Source organism: Gavia stellata, chromosome 1 (assembly GCF_030936135.1).
Source record: "Gavia stellata isolate bGavSte3 chromosome 1, bGavSte3.hap2, whole genome shotgun sequence".
Taxonomy (NCBI): Eukaryota; Metazoa; Chordata; class Aves; order Gaviiformes; family Gaviidae; genus Gavia; species Gavia stellata.
The window spans coordinates 88,621,206-88,632,078 of NC_082594.1; the positions used below are offsets into that span (position 1 = coordinate 88,621,206).

A 10,873-nucleotide genomic window follows, 5' to 3' on the forward strand; every position below is an offset into this window, starting at 1 on the left:
ACACTATCCGGAATTGTCTTCCTGAAGGAAGTGTGTTGAAGTGCCTGTTCTTTCTTTCAGGGCGAGGATTGGTAATTCTCGAGGTGCGCACCCATCCTTCAAGGAGCTGCCCACATGTGGAACCAAAGTCTTGTGGGACCAAAGTGAAACTCTTGATCCCAAGGGGCATAAATAAATTATAAAAAAGAGAGCAAATAATTTCACAAGGCTTTGTACTTACTCTTTGGTATTTCCTCCTATGGTATCTCTGCCATCCAGTCAAACTAAGAGCTTGCCTCATGGGCCTTTTTAGCACAGACGCATGCAGGCAACCCCTAACGCTGGGATTCCCAGGCTGAGATCTGCAGCCCAGAAGTGCTCTGCAGCTTGTTCAAAGTTATCCGGGGGCAACTGCCATACCTTAAATGTGCAGCATGGTATGACCGGCAGTGATGTTCATCCCATTCAAAACAATGAAGGCCCCCATTACTAAACCCTATCCTAGGGTTTAAGTAGGAGAAGCTCACTTAAAAAAATGGATGGGACAGTGGTAGGTGAGAAAGTGGCCTAACCCAACAGTTTGGTCCAGACAAGAAACGGATAAATGTAAAACTATACAAACCAGGATTGGAGAAAGACTATTTGTGGGGGGTTTTTTCTTGACTGCAAAACTGCTAAAATCACTGCTACGGATAAAGCCTGCGACTCTAATTGATTTGTTTCTCCATTGTGCATTGAGACTAAGGTACGTGTGTCACTCAGAGAGAGATTTTCCTGGCATTCAGATACATGGAAGTTGAGAACATAAAGAAGGCAAAGATTAAGTGAGAGATGGACCAGGGGAATTGACTGAAGCATGAATGCTCGTTAATGCTCTAGCTGGTGAAGAAAACCCAAAGAGTGTCTTGGGAAAAAATTAATGGCAATTTATATCACAACAGTACTAGGCACTGGAAAACATCAGGTTTCAATACACATTGAAACTTACCTGAGAATTGCCTTCAATGTCCCCTGTTTTCCTGCTCTTTGAAGGATACAGGGGTTTTCTTTAGTCCTACTGTGACTGCCAAGCTAGCAGACTCCATAGCCTAAAATCAGAGGATCTAGTGGCAGACATCCATTAAAAATGTTCACAGTTTTAAGGCTTTAAAGAAATAATTCCTGTTTTAATGAAAAGGACAACAACTGTTTCAGAAGAGAACTAACACCCTTTTCATCTTCTACAATTTGAGCTGATTCTGAAGTTATATCTCTTTTCTTAACAAAAATTGCTTCCTAAAAGTAAGCCTATACTAAGAACTTGAAAGCCCAGACGATTAATTTTAGAGAGGTGTAGTAATCAATGAACAGCATTAAAAAGTCATCTGTAAATACCACAGACTTTACTTGCCACCTGTTATATCACTCTGAGGTACCAAAGCCATCCTGAGGTACCATCCTGAGCTCCAGGATAATAAAACAATATTAAAATGTTAACTGAGGCACCCTCTTTCATTGATATGAATGAAGTAAGTGACTTGGTTACTGGCCCACCACTGTACATGCTGTCTTCAAATGAGTGGGATCAGAGAAGGTACTGAAGATCTTAAAAAAGATCTGACAGGAACTTGATATCCATGTTATTAGATCATCTGTCAAAGGGTGATTCACTTTAACGTGTCAGGACACCAGCTCTGAGTTCTTTTCACTTAAGACATAACTTGACTATGCTTGCTTGCATCACTCGTAATGCCCCAACAAGTACAGTGTATGGCATTATACCTCACGAGGCAGTATTTTTTTTGCCTGAAGAGAACGTAGATCTGCTGACTGACAAAATATCACTTTATAAGGACACACTTTCCATAAATCTTTGTTCAAAATGTCTCCATTGTCCATTATCGGTACTCAGGAAGATCTAAAACATCATAATGAATTCCTGTTTTATTCGTGTACTCCAGCTGTCACCTTAATTTCCACAGAAATTATACTGGAATGTATGATACTGTAAATACTGGCATCATATTGTCACTTCTTTGTTTAAAATCTTTTAAAATGTCAGACTACATGGAGTAATATATTCAAACGGGTTGTTATATCTGAGCTTTTGACAGAGAAATCTTAGACAGCCTGTATGAACACACTGCAGTAACAACACGTGAGCTAACTTTCCCTATTAAAACAGATCCAAAAGCCTTCCATGAACAAATTAACAGTCTTCTTCAAAGTTGATTCTAATTATAAGTAGAAAACATTAATTTAGGTCAGCTCCAACAACGGTTGCTATTTCTTGTCATATCAGAACAATGCCTCAACTATAGTGTGGAATTTAATTACTGAAGCTTGATGTTTAAATATGTTTTAATTAGGACTGTGACTGAATTCTGGTGTTAAATGATCTAATTTCCAGTACTAAACTGTTGCATCAATCACGCAGTTTCACACCTTGATGCTGTGTCTGCATTTCTGTGTGTGCAAACAGGTATCGTTATTATTTTTCTACCACCTTGCCAATGGTGCCTACCATGTCGGGGAAAGGAGTGATCATTCCTGACGGGCATAATACAAGGTTTCAATGAAAAGCAAGGAAACATTGCAATTATTTTAAATTAGCACACGAAAAAGGGGCAGCTCTCAGAACCTTAACTCATGGGGCGCAGCAGCCTTGTAAAGTTGCCTGCGTGGTCTGAGGGAGCCTCCCCTCACCTTTGACCAAAGACCATCCAAGGAGTTTATTTTCACTATCCCTCTCCGGGCTCTCCCTCATCCTCCCGCCCCCAAAACGCAGCTCTCCACGACTCTCTTCCTCACACATCCCGAATCGAATGGGGAACTCCTCACCGGGCTCTGAAGCTGAGGAACGTGGGATCTGCCCAGCAGTGCTGGCAGCACTAAACCTGGCCGGGGGCCGGCCTGCAGGGCTCAGCAGGAGCCGGCGGGTCGCTGAAGAGGAGAGGCTGCCGGCCCCGGCAGGACGCGCCTGTGAGCCGGGGCCGCGGGGCGGGAGGAGGCCGGGACCGGCCACCGCTCCCCGCAGCCGCCTCCTTCGAGCGCAGGCTGCTCCTCCGCAGTCATTACTAAAGACATGCAGCTTTGCTGATTGTAAGGCGGCTTTACCGAGTCACATGCTTCCCGTTACCTGAGCTGAATTCGCGGCTCTGTGCTCCGGCGACTTCACGCGAGCCTTTCGCAAATGCGGCAGACCGTGCCCCATCTCTTCCCAGACGCGCCCTCAGCCGTCGGGGGCGTAGGGGGACTGGGGTTTCTGCCTGTGAAGAAGGGCCCTGGAATTCTGCCTAGCTGTCCCTGCGCTCCCCGGAGTCCCCACACGACGGAGCACAGCAAGGGCAGCCCGGACGGGGTCCGAGGCCGCGGGGACAGCCCCCCCCGGCAGCCTTGCCTTGCCTTGCCTTTCCTGGCCCCGCGGAGGCGCGGCGCTACACAAAGGGACCCGCCGTAAGACGGCACCGGCCTCTCCCTCCCTCGCCCCCAGCCGCGCTCGCCCCCGCCCCGCGGCCCCGCAGCGCCCGGGAGGCTCGGGCGGGAGGGCCGAGGTGGGGCCGAGCCCCCGCCCGGGGCCGGGCCCGACTCACCAGGCGAGGCTGGGGGCAGGTGTGCTCCAGCTCCTCCATGGCCTCCGAGCGCCGCGCCTCAGAGGGGGATTTCGGGATACCTGTTTCTGACTCAGCATCGGGCGCGAGCACTGGCATGGCCGGCGGCAGCCTCGCCCGCCGCCGCCGCCGCCGCCGCCCGGCGCGGGGCTCCGCCGTCACGCGTGTGCCCGCCCCGCGGGGGCTCTCCCCGGGAGCCGCCCGGGGGCACGGCCGCCGCGCGTCGCCATGGCAACCGGGCGGCCGCCGCGCCACCGCCCCCTCCGCGCGGGGGACGCCGCCCTCATTTGCATGCGGCCTCCTGGTTGGCTGCTGCCCCGCCGCGCCACCGCGGCTGCCGGCGGCTCCCCGGGCGGCCGCGGCCCCCGCGGCGGTGGCAGACCCGCCGCGCTGCGGCCCGCCGCGGCCGGGCAGCCCCCTCGGGGCGCCTGCTAAAGTGCCCCCGAACCGTGTCCTGCCCGCGCCGCACCGGGGCGCGGTGCGCCCTCCTGCGCGCGGGCAGGCCCGGCTTAGCGCCAGGCGCCGAGGTGTGGCGGAGCGGTGTGGGCGCTCGGGAGGCAGAGACGCACCGAGAGCCGCCCTGGCATCTCCCCCCGGCCGCAGCCCCTGCACAGCTGCACAGCCGGGCCAGGCGCCGCTTCAGCGGACCCCTCCCGCCGCCTTGCCGGCCCTGGCCGGCCTCGGCAACTCCCTCACGGTGACCTGCGGTGAGGTTTGGCTCGTTCAAAACCGGCCGCGGGAGGGAGGAGAGGCGGTGCTGAACGGACAGCTCCTGCCCGCAGCGCCGCCGGTAACGGCCGTGCGCGCTGCCGCGCCGCGCCGCGCCGCACCGCCCCCTGCTGCGCGGCGGGCCGCCGGCGGGCAGCGGCCGCAGGGCTCCCCGCGCTGCCCGGTGCTTGGCACCGGCTCGGAGGGGGGGCCGGGAGGGGCCGCCCCCTTCCGCTCCCTGGGGAGGAAAAAGATGCGGAGAGCGCCTTTTCGGAGTAGGGCTGAAGTGTCCGACGTTGCTGAGTATTACGCGGTTTTCAGTTAGTGACATCAGAAGAATTCAGGGGACAGGGGTGCGTTTCTTTCAGAAATGCATATTCACTTCGGCTTGGGTTGAGTTCCGAGGCCACGCTTTTGCACATTTGCGGTACTAAAGAAATAAAGTTGCTTTGTAGTGAAAGGATTTATGATACATAACAGTTTTGGTAAAAGTGTAATTCTCTTCTGCCAAAAGATGGATAAAAGGACGTAGTCGTTAACGGTAGCAGCTCCGTCTGAATGCAGCGAAACGTTTCTACGTTTCTATCACGGCCAAATACGTGACAGCATTCCCAGGCCCTTAGTGAGGAACCTGGCTAGTACCTGGCCAGGAGTCACAACCACATCTTCACCACACACAGCTGTGGCTCCTACATTGCTGAAATGAAATACCTGGCCACCTTACTCTCAAAGAACATGAGAATAAGGTCAAGTTAATATAAAGCCAATGCTTTTTAGAATGGAGAGACTCTGTTGGCTATCGTCAGCCTTGACAAATTTGTTAACGTGTATTTTAGCAGTACTTAGCGGTGGGCACTGTGAGCGTTGTTTTTAAAAATCAAGCTTCATCAAGGGGCACAAACATTTAAGGCCATCCAAAACTATGAGGAGTTACGAGAGAATTGTGCCTCGGGACTTGAGAGCTTAATTTCAAATGTCTTATCTTTTGCACATTTGCAAAGGAGGCTGAGCACAATACAAAAAAATATATGAGCTATGTGAAAGGGAAAGGAAATATACGAGCTCTGGGAAAGGGAAAGGGGCAGGTAAGAGAAGAAGAGGAGATGCAAAAGAAAGTAGAAAGAAAAGAGAATGTGAAAAGAAAGAATGAGACAACAATCAAAAAGGAAAATACATGCCAAAAGAGGTGACTGAGCAAGAAAAACAGGTAGCCAAACTATCTAAAACTCACAGCTGAATCTTTTTCTCATAACTAAGTTCCTTTATCAGTTATTCTGTGAGGACTACTCACACATTATGGAAAGCATACTCAAGGGAAATTATTAAACCATGATTAATGCAGCACTCTGCCCAAAATTTGTTGCTCATTTCTTAGGAAAAATACTTCCAGGAGTGTGTGCTGTTAGAAGAATATTTGGACAGCATGGCTGAGCAGCGTTAGGACTCGAGCAGCCACAGGTAGCAGGTAGCCCTTTTATAAACCCAACTACATATGCCAGCTCTTAAGAGACAGATGCCGGTGTGCTGAAGGAGTAGTACCAGGTATGGACATATCTGGAGTCAGTGGCTGGCCCTCCCAAACCAGGCAGGTGCATGGGAATTGAGACGGAAGGGAAATGGGCCTTCTTGCAGCTGGATGATTGCCAATAAACTGGAAATGTACATTCCCTTGCCTTTTTATTTATTTTGAGCATGAAAGGGTGAATGGCATCTTTGCTTTCATGCTCAGAGTTTGTTATTGACTCCGGCTACATTTTGATTCATCTGTTATAGAGATTAGTTTTTCCATATATATGTAGCATTAAAGAATGATGTCTCGCAGTAGTGTTATCACCTATCTAAGTTGTGCCAGAATTTCAAAGTGGAAGTGAAATACTTTTCTTGTTGCTTATTTCATTTCCACCTCTGTGAAATACTTTATAATTTTTTTTCTTCTGTTCGAACACCATGATTAAGAAATGTTGTGTACCTCATTAACAGAGAGAGAGAGAGAGAGTTGAAATAATGGCAGAGGGAAGGTTGTAGGGTCTGTATTGTCTATCCAAATGGAATTTGTCACAGACCGTCTTGGCTCTGATGACCTTAGTCAATGTATTGGATATCTTGAATAAGATATCCTAAATTGCATCTTCTTCTAGCTGTGGGGGCAAAACGGGCTTTCAAAAGGATGGAGTGTGTCTTCCTTACTCTCTAAAATAAATAAATAAAAAATAGGTTTGACTAGAGAAGCTCAGCAGGCGGTCTTTTGTAAATCCTTACAAATCAGCCAACTTTTAAAAGAACAGTGGAGCAAGTGTGATGGGTGGGAAGGTTCATGCATCTAATTTCTTTTATATAACCAAATATCCTGCACCAGGCTGAGTACAGTCTCCTGGGCATTCTTCTGCCATTCCTTCAGAAGTAACAGGGACGTATAGCCACCGCCTTTAATGACTGAGCTCCTGGCAACTGCTGTTTGGGCGTGAATAGACATCTGATGCATAAAAATCCTGTCCCAGGGTGCATAAATTAACATTACATGCAAACAAGCCAGGAAACCATGTTCCCAACCCTCTTAACACCAATTCCAAGGTCTGAATTGAATAGACAGCAAACAGGGAAAAATCTTAGCCGTTAGGAAGGTTCCGTCTGCTATGTGGTGGGGCTTTCTCTATACGGAACTTCAGTTCGCAAACTAGAAGAATTAATTCTCAAAGTATGAAAAATATTAAAAAAAATGTTTAGGTGTTACATTTAAATCCTCTCCTTTCTCAAACTGAAAGTATTATCCCTCTCTGACCGTTGTGGGCAGCTGAACATTATAGAGACAAATACTCTTTGTAGATTCTTCTGTATCTTCAAGCCCTAATTTTTAAAGATCTCCCTGCCTTTTTTTTTTTTTTTTAATTCAGCCATTCATATTTTTAAAATCTTTTAGTGGAGCATTGATCAATGCCCACAACTGTAACTAAACAAACTTTGATTCCTTGTAGACACCAGCACCTATAAAACCTGTCATGCTTTTACCATATTACGCATGTTAAACTGTTTCTTAGAAGTCTAGCACTGGTAAGCCAACATGGCTGAAATCTGACCATGAATTAATGTGTGCACTTCCCTCAGAGGGGTTCTTTTCTCTGTGTTTGATGGATTAAGATAAGCAAGAAGTTTATTTCATGAAACTTACTACATCCAGATTCGTAGCTATGCTGTTTAGTGTACACTAATTGCATCCCTATCTTAAGGCAAAATCCCTAGAGGGAGCAACCTGTACTTGGAAATTGTGAATAAACCCATTAAAGACCTCAAACTGCTTGAGCAGGGAAATTATATGCATTTCACAACTAGTTAACAAGGAATGCTTTCTGCTTCTTCTAATGGTAAAGCAATGATATGGTCTGCTACCTGCAGCAGAGTATAATGACTTACATCCAAGGCACTTGCTAACAAGGTATTTTGGCTTAGATGCCCACAGTTGTCCAGAGATACTACTACAGACAAGTCTGTAAATACTCAACAAAGTCTCCAGGCTAAGGACTGCGACATTTGCTTTATTAAAGCAAATATACTCCATTATTCTGATGTCCTTCGTAAAAGCAGGGACTGGAATGTATTGCAGCCCCTGGAGAATATTCTCAAGTGTCTGAAGTGCCTCAGTGGATCTCAAGCACCAGTTAGCACAGCAGAAGTTGCATTTAAAATGGTCTTCACATGAGAGAGGCTGCAAGAGTCTTCTGACTTACAACTGAATCACAATGAAGAGAAACAGACCCTCTTGTATTTTCTGTTCAAAAGTCAGCAGGAAACTATGGAAAAACGGGGACTGGTATAGTTAAATAGTGTTTGACTTCAAAGCCAAACATCTACAGAAAACATCATAGAATAAATTCTTAGATACTTAACAGATGAGCTGAATTTTGCTTCAATGTATATATTTTGGATCCTGAAGGTTTTAATAACTGTCAACTGCAAGACTTTATAAGATGGAGGAATGGCTTATGTCTGGAGCAGATTAGTTAAAACACTATGTATGTATGTATGTATGCCATATAATTCTAGTCATGCTAGAATTAGTAGTCAAAAAATAGCAGAAAAAGATACCTTATGGCTGAGATGATCAATTATTTAAATCAGATATTTTTAGATTAAAACAATGGCAGAATTTTTCCCCACCTGCACAGATGGGAAAAAAAAGGGAGAGAATGAAAGGTATGAATTTAAATACACCATATAGGTTTTCACCACCTCCAACACCATTGCTTTGCTGCTTCCATGTAATGTTGTCTGATACTGCAGCTTTAATTCATTTTTAAGTTGCAGTTCATCATTCCAGTGGAACACACAGTGCTTACAAACTACCACATTTTTTAAGAATAAATCCCAAATATTTCCTATTTATGAAAGAGTCTTACAGAATTGTACATGGATTAAATCCATAGTGGGTTTTTTATATGCAATGATAGTCTGTAAAATATGAAAAGTAAAAACATAAGATTTGGTATAACATAATTTTATACCTGGTTCTTCCCGTAATTCCATAGTGGAGATGTGTTTTTTAATAAATGATATATTCTCAGGATACTTGTATAGAATCAAATTAGTCAGTCTTTATATAAGAGCTTAATTAAAAATGTCATGTTAATTCCAGTATGGTATGTAGATAAATCATCTGAAAAAAATAAATTATTGAAAATAGTGGCTTTTGATGATGCCATTCATCCATGCTTTATAGCACTGTTTTGAGTAAGTGGGGCTACCCACTTTGGGGTAGGTTCTTTGTGTTTGTGCTCTTTCATGAACTACTTTTACAAGCACTTTTGAAGGAAATGGTGAGAAATTATGGTTGTTTTTTGACCAAGAGGCTATCTGCCTTCATTTCATTTTCCACAGCCAGAGAGATGGGCACTTAGTGTTAGGTCTGTCTGTCCTGGTATTAGATTGTTCTGTTGTCCTTGCTAATTTTAACAATCAAGCTTTTAATTATTGGGTTTTCAGGGGAGGATGAGGGATTTCCGGCAGTGGGACTTCCCTGCTGGATGCATGGAGGTTGGGAAGTACTTCCATTAGCTAACCTCTGTTGGTCATTCCCTTCCCAGAACCCCAATTATCTAGTCGATTCACTCTTATCATAAAATCATAGAATAGGTTGGGTTGGAAGGGACCTTTACAGGTCATCTAGTCCAACCCCCTGCAATGACCAGGGACATCTTCAACTCGATCAGGTTGCTCAGAGCCCCGTCCAACCTGACCTTGAAAGTTTCCAGGGATGGGGCATCTACCACCTCTCTGGGCAACCTGTTCCCATGTTTCACCACCCTCATAGTAAAAAATTTCTTCCTTGTATCTAGTCTGAATCTACCCTCTTTTAGTTTAAAACCATTACTCTTTGTCCTATCACAACAGACCCTGCTAATAAGTTTGGCCCCATCTTTCTTATAAGCCCCCTTTAAGTACTGAAAGGCCGCGATAAGGTCTCCCCAGAGCCTTCTCTTCTCCAGGCTGAACAACGCCAAGTCTCTCAGTCTTTCCTGATAGGAGAGACGCTCCAGTCTTCTGTTCATTTTTGTGGCCCTTCTCTGCACCCCCTCTAAGAGGTCCATGTCTTTCCTGTGCTGAAGACCCCAGACCTAGATGCAGTACTCCTGGTGGGGTCTCACCAGAGCAGAGTAGAGAGGCAGAATCACCTTCCTTGACCTGCTGGCCATGTTTCTTTTGATGCAGTCCTGTTCTTTCTTTCTTATCAGAAATATTTGCTTAGTATCTAACCTGAACCTCCATTGCTGCAATCTATTGCTTCTGCTTGTTTTTCTACTGGACGTAGAGAACAGATTTATGCTCTTTTGCTTTTTGTATGATTCATATGGTTAAGATTTTGAAACAATAGTTTGAGGATTTGGAGTAGAGAGCTGACATTCAGCAGGTAGGTTGGTATTTTTGTCACGTCTCTCATGACTTTTCTAGACTAAAGTGCCCCAGTTGTTCCAACAGTTTCTCATAGGTCATATTTTACAGATCTTCTCGTTATCCTCCTGTTCTATTTTGGGTTCTCTGTAGATTTCTTGCAGAGCGGTGCAAGCACAGTGCTACAGCTGCAACTTTACTGCTACCAAGAAATATTATGGTGAGTATTACAGATCTCACTCCTTTTTATATCCCAGTATAAACTTTGCCTAAATGATTCATATTCTATCTGTCCTGCTTTTATTGTTACAGATAAAATATAATTTAAGAAAAATCCCTTTCCTATTTACATTTAAACTACGTTGTTATCCCTCCTTTCTCTTTTTCCCCTCTTCTGGGTTTCTAGATATGCACTGCAATTCCCTCAAATCCACACAAAGCTAAGACTGCTTTTCTTGCACATATTTGTATTGCACTCACTTCTACCCATTTGCAATCTATCTGGTGCCTTCCTTTTCCCCCAGCTCAATTTCAAACTTCTTGGATTGATCTTCAGTATTCTGTCACACTATCTTTTTTAGTATTATAAGTCTCCAATACTTTTATTTCTCTCCACTATTCTTGTCAACCTTTATCTTCCAATTTGGCAATTTTTCATGCAAATGCCTTCACAGCTTTTTTCCTCATACTATCTCAAATGCAAACCTGCCAAGTAA

The 10,873-nt window shown here is 45.5% G+C and overlaps 1 protein-coding gene across 1 annotated transcript in view; it reads right to left on the reverse strand.

The window, feature by feature from the left end:
* The window catches only part of PCYT1B (phosphate cytidylyltransferase 1B, choline), a 30,203-nt gene extending 26,535 nt beyond the window's left edge, over positions 1-3,668 (reverse strand). Inside the window, exon 1 of the mRNA XM_059822152.1 lies at positions 3,552-3,668. Coding sequence (XP_059678135.1) covers positions 3,552-3,668 — 117 coding nt within the window. The remainder of the gene's footprint in view (positions 1-3,551) is intronic.
* Between the last annotated feature and the right edge of the window lie 7,205 nt (positions 3,669-10,873).